The 22,425-nt window shown below is 54.4% G+C and overlaps 1 protein-coding gene across 13 annotated transcripts in view; it reads left to right on the forward strand.

The window, feature by feature from the left end:
* The window catches only part of FAM120B (family with sequence similarity 120B), a 54,617-nt gene that overhangs the window by 6,829 nt on the left and 25,363 nt on the right, over positions 1 to 22,425 (forward strand). For 10 of the 13 annotated variants that reach the window (XM_036223761.1, XM_036223763.1, XM_036223771.1 and 7 more), the window contains exons 2-6: positions 1,128 to 2,309; positions 4,013 to 4,193; positions 11,631 to 11,732; positions 15,350 to 15,522; positions 18,250 to 18,342. In XM_036223761.1, coding sequence (XP_036079654.1) covers positions 1,149 to 2,309; positions 4,013 to 4,193; positions 11,631 to 11,732; positions 15,350 to 15,522; positions 18,250 to 18,342 — 1,710 coding nt within the window. In that variant the 5' untranslated portion in view covers positions 1,128 to 1,148. Of the gene's footprint in view, positions 1 to 1,127; positions 2,310 to 4,012; positions 4,194 to 11,630; positions 11,733 to 14,473; positions 15,147 to 15,349; positions 15,523 to 18,249; positions 18,343 to 22,425 lie in introns of those variants that run through there. The other 3 variants (XM_036223766.1, XM_016125068.2, XM_036223776.1) reach the window with 3 other exon arrangements.

A 22,425-nucleotide genomic window follows, 5' to 3' on the forward strand; every position in this document is an offset into this window, starting at 1 on the left:
TTTTGCATACTAAGGATTTTTTTGTTTGTTTGTTTCATTTTATCAAAGGACACTAAGCCCTGATGGCTCTAAAGAAAACCAAAGCACAAAGAATAGGTCATTAAGATAAAAGGTGTCACAGAATTTTTTCTATGATGGCCGTTCTTACCTATTCAAATAATGTTTTATGCTACATCTTTTATATGTAAGGACATCTTGCTATAAAGTACTCTGCTTAGATTTTTTCCAAATTTGAATTCCAACTCTGAACCATGCTGTATGTCTGTGCACTTTCCAGTGGGCAGTTTTCCATTCAGAGTCAGGTATTCACTATCTCACATGTTGCAAGTACAGACATTTGGCACGATGAGTTATTGTAGCCTTTGATTCGAGTTGGGGATCTGAGTATGTGGGGAACCGACTTACATGGCAGGCGGATTTTCAGCTGTGCGGTTGGTCGACTCCCCGACCCCCTGGTTGTTCGAGAGTCAGCTGCTGTTTTCTTCTCAACACTGTTACTGAAATGTTCTTGACATGGAGTAAACCGCACATACGTACAGTGTACAGTTGAGCAAGGTCTCGCATGTGTTCACTTGTGAAACCATCACCACGACCATAAGCATACCCATCACCTCAGAGGATTCCCCTTTGTGAACCCCTCCCTCCAGCCCCACCCAGGTGGCCACTGAGTGACTTTCTGTCGCTACACGTGAGTTCAACTGTCTGGACTAGAATTTTACAGAAATGGAGCCATACGGTGTGTACCGTTTGGTCTGGCTTCTCGTTGCATGTGTCAGTTTATGCTTTAGGTTTTCAAAGTTATTTTCTGTCTCAGTTTCAAGATGAGAAATATTGCTTAACCTGGTTTTGAATTTGGTTGAGAAATCTTTTGAATAATGGTCTAAGTGGAAGTTTTAAAAGTTGTGATGCGAGGTTGTCCCGTGTGGGTCCAGCCCCAGCAGCTTGCGCCTGGGGAAAGTTCTCAGTGTTCTCGCTGGACACTCTTGGGACTCCTAACCAGCACACGTGTTACATATGTTGGTGACCAGAGTTTTTGGAAACAGAGAATATTTAATATTGTCTTCTCTTTGCTTCATAAGGTGCCATATGTCTACTGATAATGCCATCATTACTCATTTTTTCCCCAGATCCTTTCCAGGGGTTCAGAGATGGGAGTGAGAGGGTTACAAGGGTTTGTGGGAAGTACCTGCCCACACGTATGTACGGCGGTCAACTTCAAGGAGCTGGCCGAGCAGCACCGAAGCCAGCATCCCGGATGCACGCCGACTGTCGTGGTGGACGCCATGTGTTGCCTCCGGTACTGGTACACTCCCGAATCGTGGGTTTGCGGCGGCCAGTGGAGAGAGTACTTTGCTGCTTTGCGAGATTTTGTTCAAGCCTTCACGACTGTCGGAATCAAGCTGGTCTTCTTCTTTGATGGCATGGTGGAGCAGGGCAAGAGGGCCGTGTGGGTGAGACGGAGGCTCAAGAACAATCGGGAGATAGCCCGAATTTTCCATTACATCAAGTCGCACAGGGAGCAGCCCGGCAGGAACATGTTCTTCATCCCCTCGGGGCTGGCCATATTTACGCGGTTTGCATTGAAGACCCTAGGTCAGGAAACTCTGTGTTCCCTACAGGAGGCTGACTATGAGGTGGCTACTTACGGCCTCCAGAATAACTGCCTTGGGATTCTTGGAGAAGACACTGACTACTTAATTTATGACACCTGTCCCTACTTTTCCATTAGTGAGCTCTGCCTGGACAGCCTCGACACTGTCATGCTCTGCAGGGAGAGGCTCTGTGAGAGTCTGGAGCTCAGCCTGGCGGACCTCCCCGTACTGGCCTGCCTGCTCGGCAACGACACGGTCCCGGAAGGCATGTTCGAGAGCTTCCGGTTCCAGTGCTTGTCATCCTACACCTCTATGAAGGAGAACGCTGACAAGAGAGGTAATGTCATCCTGGCTGTGGCGGACCACATAGCGAAAGTTCTTCGCTTACATCAGGGTGAGAAGAAGCTAGAAGAAATGCTGCCTTTGGGGCAAAACAAAGCTCTTTTTTATAAAGGGGTGGCATCGTATCTTCTGCCGGGACAGACATCTCCATGGATTTTCCAAAAACCCAAAGGTGTAACAACTTTGGGCAAGCAGATAGTATCCATGAGTACAGACCCTGAATTTGAGCCGGAGAGCCTGGTGTGTACGCACCCTGAGTCCAAGGAAGAAACCCCCCTGTGTACACACCCTGAAACTGAACAAGAAGACCCCATGAACATGGAGCCTGAAATGAAGCAACAAGTAACCATGGTTTCAGACACTGAAATCCTGAAGGTATGTAGACGTGCTTCCCCAGGTCTAATGTGTCCTGATTGAATCCATAGCCATCGAGGGACTTGTGAGTGAATATTGATTACCAGCAGTGGCTAAGGCATTGTGGGCACACAAACAAGACCCTAGGTATTTAGTTAGGAAGTGTGACATGACCCATGAAAACTTACACTATGAACTGTACTCGATACTGTCACATGACTAGCACAGAAGGAAGCTCTAGGAATTCGAAGAGGAGAGATCATTGTGTTAAGGCGCAGAGTGAAGTCCTCAGCCGAGGTAGAACTGGAGCCAGACCAGAATGGACCTGACTTTTGCTTTGGCTTCGTAGACTGGCGGCTCTGGCGACACACAGGTGTAGTTTGGAATCTATCACCTCGGACACTGGTAGAACAGTAGGCTGGAGTCGGCTTTAAGGGGAGAAGTAGAAAGAAAAGTTTGGGAGAGGTAGACTGCAGCCACATTTTGAAGATTATGAAATGCCATACAGGAATTCAGATTTAACGCTGGAAGGAGTATAGAACCCTCGCGGGGTTTGATGGGAGGGCCACTGTTTACGCATCGGTTACAGGCGAGGTTCCGTGCTAGGTACTTTACGTGCATTATTTCACTTAACCCTTGTGTTACAGATGAGACACCTGTCCACATGAATGTCTCAAAGGCACTTCAAGTTCAAAACTAAACTCATTACCCACAGATCTTTCGTTGTCCTTAGACTGTGTGGGTTTAAATTTTGAATAGTAATCTAGATGAATGTATTTCTGCAGTGCTAAGAATGTTCCTTATAGAAAAATAAGCTTTGTACGTAGGGTACTGTGGCGTTTCTGCTTTTGAGCACTTGTCCGATGAGTAGTGGGATCAGTTTAAGTCGTATGTCGCATCACCTGCTGCGGGCTAGCACGGCTAGCAGTGCCAGGCACCCGCAAACGAGAGGTCAGCACAGTCTTCACTTGGTAAAAAATTAGAGAGCCAATGCAGGAGTGCGACAGAGTTCCTCCTCCAGGAGTCATAGTTCAGTGGGGAGCATTTGAGATCACTGCCGTAGTGTCTCTGTGAGTCAAGCCTGCGAGTTCAGGGGCGGTGAATTCAGACCGGGAGCGGAGGGGGCTCATGGACAGGGCGGCGCTGAGGGGACCCCTGGGGAGGAGGCTTGCGGAGCAGGAGGTCGGGAGGGATGAGTGTTCTGGAGGCCGGCGGAGGCCAGGGAGGGCGGCGTTCCTGGGGAGCAGCGAAGCGAGCCTGGACCCTGGCAGTTTCGGTGAGGTGAGCCAGCGTGTGTGGGGGGCGGTGGAGGCCTTGCGGAGTGGGGTCTTGGGTGTGAGGGCGAACTCGCGGCACCTTCGACATGCTCTGAGGAGGGTGGTGACTGTGTCTGCGTCTGCAGGAGGCAGGATGGCTTAGTGGGGGGAGAGCCTCTCACAGCCATTCGCACTCTCGGGTAGACAGAATGGTGAGCCGCTGTGGAAGTCGGCACCGCGGGTCCACTGGCTTGTCGCAGGCGGGGGGAGAGGGAGGAGGGATGGAAAGCTTTGAGCCCAGGAGCCCAAGGAAAGGAAACGCAGATACCAGCTTGATGTCCCGAATACGAGTGTTCGATGTCCCTTTCTGAGTGCCCTCAGAACACGGGCGTGCCATAGGAAGGGGTCGGCTCTTTCTGTCTGTAGGTTTGTTTTCCAGGAGAAACCCACGCGTTTACGTTTGAACAGGTCGCTAGGGCGCAGCACGTCCAGGCGGAGAGCTACCTGGTGTACGGCGTCATGAGCAGCGGGGAGATTGAATGCAGCAACACCCTGGAGGACGCGCTGGACCAGGCCCTGCCCAGCCAGGCCTTCGTGTACCGGCCCATGCGGCAGCGCGTCTACTCCCTGCTGCTGGGGGCCGGCGGAGGTGAGCGGAGTAACAGGGCTTGAGGCTGGGTCTGGGGGTCTGGCGGCTCAGGTCACCTGTTCCCTCAGGGCACGGACAGAGTTCGACAGAGTTTGTTTTTCTGTTAAGTCCGACATCTGGACACAGGATAGATGCACGGGACTCACGTAATCAGCAGGCAGCAGGTCAGCGGTCATTAGAAGAGTGTTGTTTCTGTGAAGTGTTGAACTTTTATGTCTAAAAGGACTTGTGCCTTTTAAAAAATGTGACCACCCTTTCCTCCTATAGAAGCGTCGGGTATGTTTATAGAAGCGTCGGGTATGTTTATTATTAGAAGACAGCGTCTACTTACTCTTCCTCAAAATGATTTTCATAAGATAACTTTATAAAATCTAGTACATCTTTTTTTTAAAATATAAATGAAATTTTCCATTAGGGTTTTTGTAGTTAAGTTTATGTGTGTCCCTGTCTGTTGTTTCCTTTGTGCAGTAGCAGTGACAGGACAGGGAGGGACCATCCGTGGTGAGCGGTGACTTGGAGGACCTTTAACAGCAAGTGTAAAATTTACCAGGCCCTGTGACCCTCTGTGAGGAGGAGTCCGCGGGGACGGGGAGCACTTCACAGCAGAGACTTGCGATGCCGATGCGTCTGGGTGCCTCGTGGGTCAGGCGCGCTTCCCTGAGACGGGCCGGCTGTGCCGTCGTGGTCTGATGTGAGAGTGCTTAGGTGAGAAGAGTGTTGAACTCTTCAGATGTTATCATGAATGTTTTTATTTACACATTCAGTTCTGTTAGTTTTCGCTTCAGATGTGTTTGAAGTTCTATTGTTAGGTGCATATATATTTAGGATTATTATGTTTCTTAATGAATTTAACATTATGAGATTTTTCTTTTCTGAAAAATCTGGTAATATTCCTTGTCTTGAAGTTGGTTTTGTCTGATACTAGTACATGCACTCCAGCTTTTTTGTGACTGATGTTTGCATGGCAAATCTTTTTTCTATCCTTTTTTACCTTTACACTATTTCTTTATTTTTAAAGTAAGCAGCATATCAGCTGACTAAAAAGTCTCTGTCTTTTAATTGCAATATTTAGACCATTTACATTTAGTGTGATTATTGACATGATTGGGTTTAAGTCTTCCATCTTTCTCTTAGCTGTTTTTTTTTCTTATCTCCTGACTCATTTTGGATCAATGGATAGTTTTTAGTTTTTGTTTTATATCCTCTTTGGGATTATTAGAATTACTTGTTTTTTTAGTAGTTGCTCTAGGATTTATGATACTCATCTCTAAATTATCACAATCTACCTTCACATAGTGTTTTACCATGTTATATGTAATATAAAAACCTACAACAGTGTTCTTTCTTTCTATCATTTTTGCTACTGTTGCTTTGTGTCTTACCTATATTTTTAAAACCATTTTTAAATTTCGAAATAATTATACACTCACAGGAGTTGCAACAGTGTGGTACCATGAGTTCCATGTAGACATCACCCCGTTTCCCCAAAGACGATAGACTCTGTAGTGAAGGACAGTGTGAAGCAGGGACTTCTCGTTGGTGCAAGGCTCCTAACTAGACTGCAGACCGTATTTAGTTCTCACCACTGTTTATGCCCCTTAGCGTGTGTGTGTGGTTCTGTGCGGTTTTACTCATGTCAAGACACAGGACTGGCCCATCACCGCAAAGACCCTCCGTCATGCTGCTGCTTGGTGTCCTGCCCTCCGCCCTGTCCCCTGGCAACCACCGTTGACTTTTCTCCTCGTCCCGGCCCACACGTTCCCGGTCATTCTCATGTGCGGCGTCTTACGATCGTGCGCGAGGAGGTTTGGACACTGTGAGGAGTGCTGGCGTTTGTTCCTACCTGGTCCTTTCAGGCTTGCCTGAAGCTTCAGGGCGGTGGGTCTGTAGGAACTTCCGCTCTGAGCTGGAGGCCCCACTCCTGAGGCTGAGCCTGCCCGGCTGTCGCCTGAGTCCCAGGTGCTTCATGAGGGCTCTGCACTCGGACCGCTGGCACGCTGCTGACTTGGATGCCTGTGCAGGCCGCAGCGGCGGGTCAGCAGGGCTCCCCACTTGTTTCGCTGTCTTGCCCTGGACACGTAGAGCTCAGTCCTCAGCCAGGGCTTCGGGGGCACGCCTCACAGATTCCGGAGCCCTCTCTGCACAGTGCCAGCTGTCTGGTGTTCCAGGGCTTTGGGGGCACGCCTCGCAGGTTCCGGAGCCCTCTCTGCAAGGCGCCAGCTGTCTGGTGTTCCGCCCTGTACGCCTTGCCGCCACGACAGCCTAGTCCTGCAGACTCCATCTCCGCATCGCAGGCGCGCTCTCTTCTGGGCTCCCCCTCCCTGCACGGCACCCCTAGGCAGAAAACTGGGATGAAGACTGTCCAGCATGAGGTGGCAGCAGCCTCAGAGAAGTTTGTCCAGCTCCAGAGCTGTCGGTGGTGGGAGGGCTGGTGAGTGGCACCCTGTGTTTGGCCATCCCCGGCCGTCCCCTGGAATTCTAGGTGCTAGTGTGACTTTTGGTCCTTTCTTGGTGACTTTTTTTTCCTCTTGGAACGTTTTCAGATATTCTGTTAATTCTTTGAGTCCACAAATGCGTCTCCCCTTTGTAGTCTCTGTGTTTCATGACGGGCGCTGCTGTGGGACCCGCGGCCGGCTTCCCGGTTGACGTTCTGTGCTTCATCTCCTCGTGCCCCGCGGGCTCTGCGCTCCGGTACGCGAACATTTCCCCGCTCGTTCTCGGTGCTCACGGGAAAGGGCCCCTCCTTCCTTCCTCTCCCTGCGGCCACTGCCCTGCCGCCCCGCAGGACTGCACCGCCTCTGCTCTGTGGAAGCCCAGCCCGGCCACCAGCTCCTTCCCCACGGTCACGTTCCTGCTGAAGTCCTCGGCGTGGTGACCGTCTTCCTCCCTGCTGGCCTCCACAAGTGGGCGTCCTCAGAGCGGGCTTTGGCCCTTTGACTCCCAGGCCGTCTCATTCCCTTGCCTTGCTTTAAAAACTATATCAGCATTGACGAATACGACATTTATTTTTCTGGCTCAGGCACTCTTTTGATCAATTCTGTGCATCACTTAAGCACTTAAAAGGAAACTCCGTCAGGTCTTCCCTGTTACCTTGTCAAAAGTAAGTTCTTCTCTGAAATCGCCGTGTGCCTTTTGCCCCCTGGCCCACCGCAGTCTGGACCTGCGTGCGTAGCCCTCGTTCGCGTAGCCCTTGCCCGCCGGCCCTCCTCCCTGCTCGGCTGTGGCCAAGCTGGCGGGGGCTGCACTTTGGTGAGCAATTAGGCGGTTGATAGGTGTTTATTGAGTGTATGTTTTAAATGCTACCTTTTCAGGAGTGTTTGCATTTGGCAAGGTGTTCCTGGGAAAGGGGCCCCTCGAGCGCATGCACTTCAGACGCAGGCAGGGTGGGCAGTGATGGCGAACAGCTGTCTCCAAGCGCAGCCTGACTGGCAGGAGGGAGCCCGCTCGTTTCAGATGAGATTTAGAAGCAGAGGTGCTTTGAGCTCTGTGGTGTAGACTCTGAGCTCCAGAGCCAGGCTCGCACCTAGTGCACCTGTGGACCCCAGGGTCGTGCCAGGTCACGGGCCCTGCGTTGGTACCTTGATACCTCAGAGCCCTGGTTACAGGTGCCCTTTGGATAGCTGACCTGCAGGACACTCCGAGCCACCTGGTCACGGTGGAGTGGCGGGGTGACTCCACTCCCACATGGATCTTCTGGTCGAGTCTGTGGTATTCGCATGGCTGGGTGGTGTCGTGGCCCAAAGTGGGGAGCAGCCCTGAGATCGCTCTCCCTTAGCCCCTCGTGCCATTTTACCCGATTCTGTCTCTGGGGTTTAGACCCCTAATGATAATCTTTGCTGAAATCACTGTGAAACCGTTTGAATTTTAGGCAATAGAAAGAACTCAGAAAGATGCCAGGGAAGAGCCTGCTCTGCCCTCCTGCCCATGCTGGTAGTTGACGGCTGCGCAGCAGTGCGCCGTGCACGGCAGCCCGTGGCGGCCGGAGCGAGCCGGCCGGTCCCGTCGTCTCCTCACTCTCATCAGCAGATGTCCTGCAAAGTTTCTTTTGAAAAATCAGCTGCCAATCTATGGCTGCTCCCTTGTAGGGAACTTAACTGCTTTCCTCTTGCTGCTTTTAAGGTTCTCTGTCTGGATGTAACCTTGGGTGTTTTAACTGTAACGTGTCTTTGTGTGGGCCTCTTTGTGTTCCTCTTTCTCGGGACTGAGCTTCCTGGGGTTTTGTGTCTCTTTCCTTCACTAGGTGAGAGAAGTTTTCCATCATTATCTCTTCAGATAGCTCTTCAACTTCTTGTTTTCTTCCAGGTACCCTATGACACGGATATTGTTACATTTAATAGTGTCCCATAGGCTCCTTAAGTTATTATCATAGTCTTGGCTTCTTTTTCCTTGCCGTTCTGGTTGAGTGCCCTTGGCTTCCCCACCCTCTATGGCGATAATTCGATCCTCTTCTTTATCCACTTTGTTGATTTCCTCCTATATACTCTTCATCTCAGATAATGTGTTCTTCATTTCTGACTGGTTCCCTTTTATAATTTCTATTTCCATTTTTACATTTCCTTTCTCTTTGTTAAAGTTCTTGCTGACTTTGTCTGGTCTCCCCCTAAGTTCATTGAGCATCTTTGTAACCAGCGTTTTGAATACTGCATCCGTTAGATTGCTTGTCTCCATTGTCCCTGGATCTCTGTCTGTTCTCTCACATGGCTTCTGCTTCTTTGTCTTCCCATTTTGGCTGCCTTTCTGTGTTTGTTTCTATGTCCTAAGCAAAGCTCCTAAGTCTCCCGGTCTTATTAGCATGGGTTTGTGTGGTAGGTGTCTAGTGGCACAGTCCTGAGAGGGGTCCAGCTGCAGGCCAAATTTAGCCCAAGCCTGTGCTCCTCCACAGCCACCTGTTAAGATTCAGCAAGCAATCCACAGGTGCTGTGCTTACAGTTGCCTCAAGAGGCCACCTCAGAAACCAAGGCCAACTGCCACCAGTGTGAGTCTTGGAGTTGGCTTAGCAAAGAGCACTGGTCTTGCTGAGGACAAAACTGGATGTGGCTTGGGTGGGGCCCAGATATAGTTTTTGAAAAGCCTGGGGGGTTGTTCCTGAACCTGAAAATCCCAGTAACCGAGAGGTAAAAGTCCACGTTGCTTCTCCACCCTCTGGCCGCTGCCCTGCGCACTCGCACAGACCTGCAGGTGTGTGAGAGGGATCGGCCCTCCCGGGAGTTTGTGTTCAGACGATCCAGTCAGTGTTTGTGAGGAGGGTGGGAGTGGGGACAAGGGCACAGGTGCGCCCCTAGAAAACCATCGTAGTTCTACATAGGAGACTTTACAACGCGGAATTATGTGTCTGTCCTTTGGGACTAGCATGAGAACAGGCTTGATTGTTATTTTTCTGTTTCCACATATAATGTTACAGCTTGAAAGAGAGAATGAAACTAGTATTTACTCCAGTCTTTACTTTGCTTTTTGAATTCAAGAGGCCAACAGATTGAGAGTTCCAGTAAGAAAGTCAGCCTCTTCTGTTTTTCTTCGTATATAGGCATTTAAGATTATTTTGTTTTAGTTCAGACAAACTGAGTTATTGCAACATTCTGCTATAATTTCAAAGTACATGCCAGATTGAAACCTCTGAAATGATGTGGTACCCAGAGAATGGGCCAGACTATAGGATTTTCCACCAAATTTGTTCGTTTTTGTTTTAAGAAGATCTCAGGTAGTGCTAGCGTCTGTAGGACAGATAATCTGGATGAAAAGTGAAAATAACACCATCTGAACGTTTAGCTTTGGCTAGAAGTGTTGACTGGCTTGCCATAATTACGATCTGTGGATGTGGACAACATTTTGTAACCCCTGAATGCTGCCCGCTGCCCCCGTGGAGATTGAAGAGGGCACAATGTGGTGTGTTAAGTGGCTTGTCCCCAGTGCCCCGTGACGCAGAGGGAGGGTGGGATGCAGGAGTCTCTGCAGGTTCACTCTGCGTCCGGTCTCGTTTCATCCTCCTCAACCTGCCTTCGCCTCAGAGGAAGTAGCTGTTGTCAGGTCTTGTCTTTTCCCGAGTCTTCATGATGCCAAGAAAACTCCGTTTAGAGAGTGGAACTGCACACCAGTGAGTCTGGTCGAACTTTCACTCTGGCTCGTTAGTGTCCTGCGTGAAGACGAGGCGTTTCCGCATCCAGGCTGTGCAGTGAGCGTGTGAGCACTGCGTCGTGCAAGCGTAATCTACTCTTGTCATGTGACCGCTTGTGTGGTCAGTGAAACTCCTGCCAGCCGGTGCCAGCGGGCATCGCGGACCCTGTGGCACTGGGCTCCTCGGGCTGCTCCTCCCTCCGGAGTGCCGCTGAGTCACTGACTCCTGGGTGGCATTGCTCTTGGAACACTTGTCCAGAGCCTGACTTCCGAGGTCTTACCCAGAGAGGAGATAACAGAACGTCTACCTGGTGTTTTCTCAGAGGGCACCAGGGGCCGTCACGAAAGTCTCTTCAGTTTATGTGTATTTTAGTATTAAAACTCATTGAGAAGTCAGATCTACACTCTGTATTGCGAGCAGCTTTAGAGGAAAGGGGGTCGTTTCTACATTTATGGCATAAAACACAGTTCATAGATGTCCCGGGATTTCCCAGGGGGCCGTGTCAGGCTGGGCGGTGGTGGTGGCCAAGAGCCCGTATCATGAGTGACTGAACCTTTGGCATGGGAGTCTGCTCCCACACTGAAATAGCGATTCAGGACACTGCTCACTCAGTAGACTGTTTTTAATGTAATGAAAACCTAGGCCAAGGCCAAGAGGAGGTGGACTTCTCGTTTAAACAACTGTAAGAATACCACTCAGATCTCTCTTTCCTCTTCCTTCCTCGGCTTGCGTACATGTGAGATGTAGGCTAAGCTGCATTTGCTTATTAAACCTACAGCTCACACACCTGCCTTGAGCCTGGGTGCAGAAGATGCAGTTCCTGTTGCCAGGGGCCCATGGCAGGTGGAACAGGGGGACGGTGCCTGGGGAGCATGGGGGTGTCCCACCTTAGAGAGCAGGGACTGGTACCTGCGCTGAGAGGAAGGGAAAAGAGGGGTGGCCACATGCCATCTCGGGAGGTGGCCTCAGAGGGGCAGGGCTGAGGTGGGGAGGAGACGGTTCCGACCGGAGGGTGCCGTGTCTAGACGGGGGGTGAGGAGCGGACCCTGTGTGATCTGGGGTCCGGTCAGGGTGCATTCGGAGCCCCACCCCAGAGCTGTGAGTCGTACTGTGCCCCAGGTTACTGTCCGAGCACCTAGGCTGTCCTGCCAGCCCACCCGGAGTGAGCAGACGTCCCTCGGGTGGGAGGGCAGGTCCTCTCAGGGGCCTTGGAGGTGAGAACTCACTGTGCTCACCGGCTTGGAATGGATCCCCGGCCGAATGTGTCCGTGACTGCATTGGCTGGTGACACTCAGCGCACCTCCTGACCGGCTGTCTTTACTCAGATGGCGCCAGCAGCGGCCCCGTCATCCGGGAGTGGTTCGTGCACTCTGGGAACCCGCTAAGGCACCCGGACCTCGTCAGGCCCCTGCCGATGCACGTTCCAGGTACAGACATCCCCGCCCTGTCCACGGGCCGCAGTCCAGCGGTGGCTTCGCTGCGGAGCCGCTCTAGGCCCCATTCGCCCCTGGGCTGGAGGAAGGCCGCTGCCCCTGAGGTGTGCCGTGGCGGGAGGGGCGGTCACAGCTCCCTGCCGCGCTTGGCCACGTGGGTGTGGGTCTGGAGGTGCTGCGGGGCGGGAGGGCCGCCGCCCAGGGTGACCCACCGCGGTCCGCTCGCGCTGGCCTCCTCCCCACCGCGAGAATCTGGACAAGCGGGACGGGGAGGTGGGAAAGCTACTTGAACTGGGAAAACACGCCTCCTGGTAACGAGAAGGGTCTGACATGAGGGAAGGAAGACAGGCGCGCCTAAAAATTAGCTGAAAGAAATCCTCTCTTTCCGCGAGCAAGTTCTTGGGCTCTGGAAGGGTCCAGAACTTGCGACAGGGGCGGTGCTCCACGCAGGGACAGTGGGAGTGGGGACCGGTGGCCCTCTGTGCAGGGACAGCGGGCGGCAGGCTGGACCTGGGGCTGGGCGGTGCTCCACGGGCAGCCCAAGGGGTGGAGGGCGGGCTTAGGGTGCATTCTTGGGGGCCTTTTCACCGTTTCAGAGAACACGTGTTTTTCTAGACTTTCGATGGTCTGCTTTTTTATGCGTTAATTCTCTCGTGTCACTGTCATTTTCCGTCACACAGCCTATAGTTTACCGAACAAGTTCGGGAGCTTGGAAACGTCTTTATGGGTGATCGCCCTGGCAGAGAGGTCGAGTGTGGTTACGAGCCTGTTCTCTCAGGCAGGGGGTGTGCTCAAACCTTGATAAGGCACTCACTGCAAAAACAGGTTAAGGTGAATGGACGCTTGTTTTTACGGCAAGAAGTATTTTTAAAGAACGGCCAGAATAATTTTCCAGAATTAGTTTGTTATTTATGTGATTCCTGTCTCATAGTATCTTTTCAAAAACACCATGGGAAGGGTTACTATAGTTCCCATCATGGCTTAAGGCAGGGTGTTTGTGTTGCGAGCGAAAGTCAAAGGCAGGCCACAGAGTTCTGGAGGGCGTGATTTCGGGCCGATGGGCACGCGCCTCGGCCCCCTGGGAACGGCGGGGCTCGGGCACAGACACAGCCCGCGGGCTCTGCTCCCAGAACCAACTGCGCAAGCCCGTTCTGTGTCCTGTTCAGCGAGGGCCATGTCTGAAGGTACGTCTGTGTTCCATCACGAGACCCTGGAAGTGCGGATGATTTAGATGAGTGACTTTATTTTTATGTTGATAGTGGTACAAAAACAACAAGATTTTAATGTTGAAGCAGGCTTTGCCGCCCCTCTGCTCACACGGACACCTCGACCAAGTCGTGTGATGAGGGTTCAGATGCGATGCTGGCTGCCAGGCCACCTTCTCAGTCTCCAGATTGTTGTCTGTAGTGTCCCAGCTGCCCGTGAGCTCCGGGCGGAACGTGAGGGCCTCCTGGGTCTCTTTTGGCAGAGTCCGCGGAACCCCATGCCCTAGACGATCGTGTCTTCCTGTGCCACGGGGAGAGAGGCCTTCTCGTCCGCTCTAGTTCTAGCTGTTCTCTTCTGAGCTCTTCTGCCTTTTGATTCTGATCGAAGTGCGTTTTTTGAAACTGAAATTATTAATAATTTCCTTTGTGTTTGGTGGGCTCAGCTATCGCAGGTCATCACAGGGGAGTTAAAAACACTTTGCTCAGATGAGTCGGGATTAGAGAACTGGTGTAAGTGGTCCTTCAGGGGATGCTCACCCCCCGGTGGGGACAGCACCGGGACTCTCAGCACAGCTCATCTGTGCCACACCTGGGCGAGGCCCACCCTGTGACAGAGACCTTCGTGTGTCTAGGGATCACTGTGGTGGCCTGAAAAGACGCCACCCTCGGAGCGTCGTCCCCTGATGCAGGCAGAGGCCTTGAGCCCCGGATGACGGTGCGGCCGCGGCCTGGCGCCTCCGCTAACGCAGGCGGCCCAGGCGGCAGAGCCGGGCCCGGTGCGGAGCCCCCGCCCACGCCAGCGGCAGGGGGACCCGATTAACGTCCTCCTACAGGGAAGAGGTTGTGAGGGCCCGGCTCGCAGACCTGGTGTTCTGCCGTCCATGAGGCATCGGGCCTTCTCAAGGACCAGTCTCTTTATTGTTGGCATGTTGCTCTTCTGTCCGTGGGAGTGATTTCCAGTGGTTTTGCTGAGGAGTGTCGGGTGACACTCAGGACAACCGGGCCGCGTGAAAACACACTCCTGGGCCCCTGGGCGCCCTGGTTCCTGGGTTGCTCGCGGCCCAAGGGTTGCACTTGCAGCAAGTACCCAGGTGGTGGTGCGGCTGTTGATCTCGGGGAGAGGGAGCAGAGCCCAGCCGGCAGCCACGACGCGTTCGCTTCGTTCACACCCTCCGGAGGCTGAGGGTGGCAGTCGCCATCCCTTCCCGCTGGGCTGGCGCCCACAGCGCTGGCCCCACCACAGAGGCCACCCCTCGAAATGTTGTCGTTTGCCGCTACAGTGAGCAGCCGGAAGTCGGCAGCGCCGCCTTCCCCAGCCTTTCTCTGCGGGTCTGTGTCTGCGGATCACCGCTTAGTTCCACGGCCTCTTCCCTCCCCCGGAGTCCTCCGGCCGCCTGAGTCATCTCTCAAGGCACACAGCTGACCACCACCTCTGGGTTCACCCTCTGTCCCCTGCCATTGCTCTTAGGGTAGAGACCTTGGCAGCTGATGTCCCCCTCCCCAGAGCGTTCCCCTTCCTCCTTCGCACAGGTAGCCGCTGCTGGCCCCTCACGTCTCCTCCAGTCAGCCCTCTGCCGTGCGCACGGAGAGTCCTCTCCGCTCTTCGCTGCGGCACGTGGGTGGTGCCGGCGTGCCTCCGGGGGCAGACGGGAGTCTTTCTTGCTGCCCCCTCCGTCCAGCCTGCCGTGTCGGCCAGCGGTGGCAGTTTTTGGCGAGTCGGTACCGAGTGCGCAGCCGGGTGGGCGTTGGAGAGGCGGCAGGCGGGAGGAGAGCAGGATCAGCGTGGGGCAGTGCCGTCGCCGCCTCCTTTGTCGGCAGAGCCCAGCCCGGAGGGTCACGGCCGTCTCTTCTGGGCCCCCCTTTGACCTCTGCATCCCTGGCAGGACCATAGTGTGTGCATGACCTTTGCCCGCTGGGTCTTCCAAAACATGGCCTGTCCATCTCACGGGCTTTTCAGCGCCTAGCAGTGCACGCAGCCTGCGGGTGTCGCGGCCTGGGCACCCTCAGCCTTCGCGGAAGCTCGGCGACGGCGGGGGCGAGGACGGGCTGGCACGCAGTCGGGGCGCTGCTCTTCTGTTCCTCCAGCCCGCTTCCGGTCCTGGAAGTGTGTTACCTGCCGTGTCTTGCCTGGATCTGCGAGCCCCTGTCATCCGGCCTGGGCCCGGCGGGAGTGAGCGATGGGCCACAGCACTGTGACGGTTTGTTCGGGGACCCTGCTCTGCTTGGTTCCGGGTGTACTGCGTGCATCTCGTTTTGTTGTCCCTGAGCGTTCACGTGATGCGGAGTTGGCGAGGGGACGTCTCCGGCGTCCGCCGCAGGGCTGGCCGCTGCGGTCTGAAATGGAGCGTGGCCGTGCGACTCGCGAGGGCGGACAGCAGCCCGAGCGGCCCTCCTTCTCCTCGCCAGGGGGAACGCCCAGTCTGAAGGTCCTGTGGCTGAGCCAGGAGCCCGGAGTCGAGGCGCGGCGCATGGACACCCTGCTCGCCTGTCTGGACCTCTCCGCCTCGCGGGAAGAGCTGCAGGCGGTCGAGAGCCCCTTCCAGGCGCTGTGCTGCCTCCTGACCTACCTCTTCGTGCAGGTAACCTGCTCCCGGTCGCGAGCCGCCCCTCACCGCCGGCCCTCGTCCTCCGCGAGGCGCCGTGCTCGGGGACACAGTCCCGGCCCGGTCCCCACGTCGCCGTCGTCCCGTGCACACTGGCTCTTTGAACTGTGCTAACGCGGACAAGGGTTCTGTGTCGGCACAAGTTTGAGAAGCCCCGCCCGCATTCGGACTGGGGTTCGCAGGGCACTCACGGCCAGTGGGACTCGGGGAGTCCTGCCGGGAGAGAGCCTGCTTTTCAGGCTCTCCGGGCCGTGGAGGACCCCATGCCCCAGTCCCTGCCCAGGCGGCTGTCACCGCTCCTGGGGCTTGATGTCATTATGAGAAGGTTCCGCCCCCCGCTCTGCGCTCTGACCCACCGAGACTCCCGCCTTCCCCTGGCAGCTCTCCACCCCGGGCAGGTTGCGTCGGCTCCCCAAGTCCCGCTCGTTCGCCTAGCTGATGTTCACCGAGCACCTAACCTCGTGTTCCAGTCAGAGAGGGAGCTGTAGCCCCTTCCTGGGCTGCCCGAGGCAGCCAGGTGCACAGCACCGAGGGTCACTGCCGCCGTCATCGGTCACACGAGGGTCACTGCCGCCGTCATCGCTCATGTCCCAGCGGCCACAGGCAAAGGCCGCACGATAGGATCCTCCGCAAGTCGGACAGACTTTTTCATTTTTTTACACTTGATTGATATGTGAAAATTACAAAAGCCAATGAAAAGATTCGCCTTTTCATTAGTTTTCCACAGCACGAGTGTCCGGGCACCTCAGTAAGCGAAAGTGACCTTTGGCTGCCGTCGCGGCGGCAGGGAGCCAGCCCTCACAGCCGAGGCCCTCCCTCCGTAGCGTCTGGCCTTTCTCACGGACCGTCTCAGCCCCTTCAGTCCGCCTTGTCCTGCCCTCACCGTGGGTCCTTGTGGGCTCAGCCTTCACATTTTCGTTTGCCCAGGACGGAAAGTTATGTGATTCTAATTTTCCAGCCTGAGTTCACTTTATGAGTTGTTGACGGTCTTTCAGAAACTTACTCTTACTGTGGAATTACATTTCAAGGGAACCTTGTTTGTACTGGTTTTTTCGTTCTAAGTGTCCTCTTGGCTCTGCCGTTCCAGCTAGTTCTGCCTTTTGCACTTTGCAAAAATGAGTGATTCAGGGACTCTCAGGGAATTTGCTGCCTCGTTACTGGTGGCACAGGCAGCAGTGTGAACTTGAGGGTTTGTCTTACTGTTTTGAGCAGACCGCTTTTTTATTTGCACCAGACTTAGCGAAGTATAAATTAATAGAGGATGGCAGGATTATTTAATACGTAAATGTAAAAATACATGTCTTTTGATACTGTTTATTAAACGCACGTGCATCTATTACAGGCTCATGTTCTCTTCTGCCGTGTGTTGACCTGAGGTGGCTGTGGCTCAGGTTGCGGCACAGTGGGCACTGGCGAGTGCCGGTGACCCTGAGCTTCCTCACCCGCAAACTCAGTGTGTTTTTCTCAGTGCTGGGCACCATGTAGTGATGCTCCTACGACGTACGTTCAGAATGATCTTTTCCAGCGGGAGAGCTGGGTCGTTGAGCCCACTGACAGTCACACAGCACATCTCTGCTCGCCTGTCGTTTGTGCAGGTGACGGTCAGTTATTAAACCCACTTCTGGTAGAAAAAATCCCAAACCCCGGACCTGTAGCTGTGCCCCTCACGTTTAGTTAAACTTGAGCAAGACACGTGTTGGGAGGGAAACATCCATGTTTACTTGTCTCCTCCTAACGATTGCTTTTTAGATAAAAGTCTCTAGTGAAAGCCAGCATGAGGTTGACCTGATGTTGGTCTGACTTTAAAGAACATTTATTGAAACATTTTAAAACTAGAAAACAGATCGACACACCGGCGGTGTTCGTCAGATAGGAAGGCACTGTGTCCTTATGCTCAGGGATAAGTGTTCTCGCAGGATCAGTAAGGCAAAAAAATGCACTTATAAAATTATTGTACTTTTACATAGTTATGCTTAAGTGGGATGTTTTTATGCATAATGCAGAATAAAATCACATACTCTCCAGTACACAGACCCGCACCGTGGAGCAGTCGGAGGAGACGCAGCGGGCGGTCTGCGTCCCCGTGTCCGCCTGGCCTTGTCTCCGGGGCTCACTGGCCCTCTCCCCGTTCCCACGGTCCCGGGATCTGGCTGTTCCCCGCCTGTGCCGCCTCGTTTCTCTCCCACGTTCGTTACACCTTTGATTTCACAGAGGATTGCTGGGGTCTCATGTTTTGGGGATCCTGGTTCCTTTGTGTAAATGACAACTGTAATGACAGGGGTCACCTGGGGCTGGTGCAGGCAGGTGTTGACCCCAGCTCGGGCCAGCTGCGGGCGCTCTCTGCAAACCCAAGCGGCCAGCTCTGGAACTTGTGCCTCAGAAAGGCCACCTGTGCTCTCTAAGACCGGGCTCGGTCACGGCTCACAGTTCCTGCCAGGCATTCCGGAATGCTCTGTGTTGCTAGAGAGTGACCAGGCTCCTGTGTCCAGCGTGGCCTCGGGCACCGTGGAGGCTTGGCCCCAGGGCCTGGACAGTGGGAAAGAGGCCCCGCTCACCTCCCCCTCCTCCCGCGGCCTTCCGCCACTCGTCTGCTGCCCAGATGGACGTGTGCTGTGCGTGAGTCCGCGTGAGTCTGCATTTCTTCACTGTGCCGCCCCGCCAGGTCCAGAAGCGCTAACGCTGGGCTCTCCCCCTCCCTTTCAGGTGGACACGCTCTGCCTGGAGGACCTGCACGCTTTTATCGCTCAGGCCCTGTGCCTCCAAGGAAAGTCGGCCGGGCAGCTTATGGACTTACAGGTACTGGTGTGACCGATCGAGAGCCGCAGTTCTGAGGACGACCTGGCTGGACCAAAGGGGCAGCACCCCTGTCGGCCTTCGTTTTTCACGTCCTGCCAGGGCGGCAGAAGCTGTAGGAGGGCCGCGTGCAGCTGGCGGTGGCCGTCCAGCTGTCGGGGTCAGCGGGTCGGCATGCCAACGCGCACAGCCTCGGGGTCAGCGGGTCGGCATGCCAACGCGCACAGCCTCGGGGTCAGCGGGTCGGCATGCCAACGCGCACAGCCTCGGGGTCTGCGGGTCGGCATGCCAACGCGCACAGCCTCGGGGTCAGCGGGTCAGCATGCCAACGCGCACAGCCTCGGGGTCAGCGGGTCAGCATGCCAACGCGCACAGCCTCGGGGTCAGCGGGTCGGCATGCCAACGCGCACAGCCTCGGCACCATTTCGGCAAACTCGTGGTTCTTGCCGCTGTCTTGATCTCCTCGCCATTTAAAGAGAGTAGTTTGACCTCTTACAAACCATGCCGACTTGGGGAAACGTGCCGCCTCTTCCTGGTGCCGGTGCACGTGCCGTCCTGCCCGCCTCGTCTCTGGGCCTCTCCCCGACCCAGTGTCCGCTCTCGGACGGTGGCCACGTCGCGTCCTTCCCTGCACCTTGCCCGTCGTGCTCGGTAAGGAACGTGGCGACGGAGGCGACGGGGCTCGCCCAGGGGGGCCGTGCCCTGCCTGGCGATTCAGGACTGTTCGGTCCTGAATCGCAGAGGGGCCTGTGCACGCTGGTGCCAGCGGCTCCGCGGCTGCATGTTTAGATGTGGCGGTTTTTTCCTGTTGGGGGACCCGGGGCGGGCCAGCTGGCGCTGGAAGCTCACGCCTGCCTTTGACAGGCTGTTGGGCGCGATGATGAGTGTGCGCATAGCTTCCGGTTCGCTGGATTCATTTTCATTTGTCTTTCTAGTGAAAAAAACCGTTAGGTTTCATTGATGAACAGCTTTTAATCTAATTTCAGAACTCTAATGTGCCGGGTTTGAGTCATAAACTTATTCTCATAGCAGTCCAATTACACCAACAGTGCCAAATTTTTTTTATTAGCAGTTTTATTACGTCGTTTTAATGCAGCGTATTAAACTGTTTCTAAAAGTGGATTTTTTTTTTCCTTTGGCAAACACAACTTTAAAATGTTGAGTCATTAGCTGGTTAGTTCTAATTTTTAACACTGGGCCCTAGCCCAGCCACGCGGCACTCGCGTCCCGCCCCGTCAGCCCGCTCCCTTGGCAGGCGGGCGCCCAGCTGGCTGCACGTGTGAAGGCCGGGCCTCGGGAACAGCCAGGCAGGAGCAAAAGGGACTCGGAGGGCCCGCCGCCTTCCGCTCTGCCGTTCACACGGGGAAATAGGCCATGCGGACGCAGACTGGCTGGAGCTCGGGGCCTGGACGTGAGGGCAGCAGCTAGGCCCGTCACCTGCCTGCTCGCCTGGCCTGGCCTCCAGCAGGCCCTTTGGAACGTGAGGCAGAACGACACTGCTCTGCTGTCATGGGGGGTGTGCCCCTCTGGGGTGGTCCTTGCCGCCCCGACCTGCCAGTCAGCACATCAGCACCAAAGCAGCGGGCCGTCACTCCGGCCCTCAGGGCCAGGGCCCTCGGGACGCCTCAGCTGCAGGCTTAGTGGGAGCTCGACTGCTGGCAGCCCCCACATCCCAGTCCCCTTCCCTGGCATTCCCGCATTTCCAGCAAAAATGGGGCTTTCACTGGCTGTTACTAACGGTCGGTTCCAGGTGCTGTAACTAGGCGGCTGTTCTCCAGGCGTAAACAGGTCCCAGGGGCCACCAAAGCCATGCGGAAAGTGTTTTAAGGATGATAGAGGTTTTTTTCTGTTTTGTTTTTGTTTTTAATTTTTTTAACTTAAAATTACAGTTGGCATACAGTGTTATTTCTCAAGCGTACAGCATAGTGAGTCAACATTTATAAACCTCACGAAGCGATCGCCACAGTAAGTCTAGTCACTCCGTCACCCTGCGTAGTTATTACTGTGTCATGGATCCTGTTCTCTGTGCTGCACTTTACGTCCCTATGAAAGTTGCTACTTCCTAACCCCTTCCCCTTCCCCGCCCATGGCCCTGCCCCCTCCCCTCTGGCACCAGTTTGTTCTGAGTTTGTTTCTGTTTTCTTTGTTCATTCGTTTCGAGGTTTAGATTTTGCTCCTAAGTGAAATCCTGCAGTATTTGTCTTTCTCTGTCTGACACATTTCATTTAGCGTGATACTTCAGGATCCATCTGTGGTGTCGCAAATGGCAATATTTCATCCTTATGGCTGAGTCATATTCCTCGTATACATGGGTCAAGTCTTCTTTATCCATTCAGCTGTGCAAGGAAATTTAGGTTGTTCCCACATCTGGGAATGTTGGGGTGCATATATCTTTACTAATCAGGTTTGCAGATTTTTCGGGTAGATGCCCAGCAGAGGGATTACCGCCTCACGGGGCATTTCTACCCTTAGTTCTCTGAGAATCGGCCACACTGTTTTCCGGGGCCCACCAGTTTACACTCCCAGCTGCGCCCCACCCCGCCTCTCCACACCCTCCCCCACTTGCTGTCTCGAACAGGTGAGGGGCCCCTCCCTGGACCCATTTGCATTTCCCTTGCAAATTAGTGCCATTGAGATTTTTTTCACATATCTGTTGGAAAGGGCCATCTTTTAATGTTAAGATTCTAACAGTCTGAGTCTTCATAAACCTCTTGTGCAGCGTGTACATTTTAAACTTTCATACTTAATCATTCAAGTTGTAAAAATCACAGCAATAATCTGGAAGTCACTTAAGATGGGTCAGCTGTCCTCTTCAGCACAAATGCGATGCTGCCCTGAGCTCTCCATCCCCCCGCCCCCACCCGTCCCTCCCTGGGGTCCCTCCCTGGGGTCCCTCCCTGGGGCCCCTCCCTGGGGCTGCGGTGTGGATTGGCCCTTCTCTCTGTCTTTCTCTTTTCTTTATCCTCCGCTTGTAACTTCCTGTTTTCTACTGGCTCTGTATCTTGTTACATTCCGGCTTTTCTCAGATGAAAAACACAAAGCTCCTGCAGCAGATTTCCACTCAGTCTGTGTCCTGCTGTGCTCCCCAGGGGGCTGCGGACGACAGTGGTCCCATCTGAGGCTGTGCTCTCGCCACCCCCCCCCCCCTGCTTTATTTGTCTGTGTTGAGTAATCCCTTTTACACTCTGGACCTTTTTCCAAATAGCTCACAGAGGCCTCACCGAGGAGGCCTGCATTGGGCGGCCGGCCATGCCTCCAGGGCTCACCGTTCAGGTGGTTGAGACACCTGCTTGTCCCCTTTATGTGTTTTCATGACCCTCTTCCTCTGCTAGAGTCAGTCGGATGTATGAAAGAAGGGATGGTGTTCACTCCCGTTTCCCAGGGCCCAGCGCCTGCCGACGTGTGGGGTAAACTGACACCTGTGCCCGCTGACATGGGTGGGGTCCCTCTGATTCAGCAGAGTGTTGCGGGAGCACAGACCTGAGGAAGCCCCACCTTGCCAAGCTCCCTCTGCCTGTGGCACTTGCGCGTGCGTCCTGGCAAGCCCGGAGAGCTGGCTGGGATTCGGACTGCCCTGGGGTGTGGGTGCGTTGGCCCTCCAGGGGCTGGCACAGCAGACGGCCACTTTACTGCTGTGCCGTTGGACGCGCTACTGGCTGGTGGTCTCCGGGGGAAACCCGTAGGCCCTCTGCGCATGTGCCATGGATGACAACTTGGAACGGCTTGGGATTCCCTTTGTGGGCTCCTGGGTTGAAAAGCAAACCCAGGATTCCGCACTTGATGGCATCGAAGTGAGGGAAGGAGGGGTGGAGCCCGAGCAGCAGCGAGGCGGGTGCAGGGCCTGCCCGCGGCATCATCCTCGCCGGCGGGGCGGACGCCGCGCTGCTTTCGTGTCCTGTATCTGCCGCCAGGCGCCTCATCTCTGTCGAACCGAATGTGTGTGTTTGTTTTTGTGACGCCGCTCACACTTGGCTGTTTGGATTTTCTAAGGCAGAAGCTAAGGGGGGATTTACATCTGAATGGCGACGTCTTAACGTGAAGGCAGCAGGTGATTTTCTGACCTAAGTTGAGTGTTGGACTTCATCT

The sequence above is a fragment of the Rousettus aegyptiacus genome, unplaced genomic scaffold, assembly GCF_014176215.1.
Source record: "Rousettus aegyptiacus isolate mRouAeg1 unplaced genomic scaffold, mRouAeg1.p scaffold_m13_p_1, whole genome shotgun sequence".
Lineage (NCBI taxonomy): Eukaryota > Metazoa > Chordata > Mammalia > Chiroptera > Pteropodidae > Rousettus > Rousettus aegyptiacus.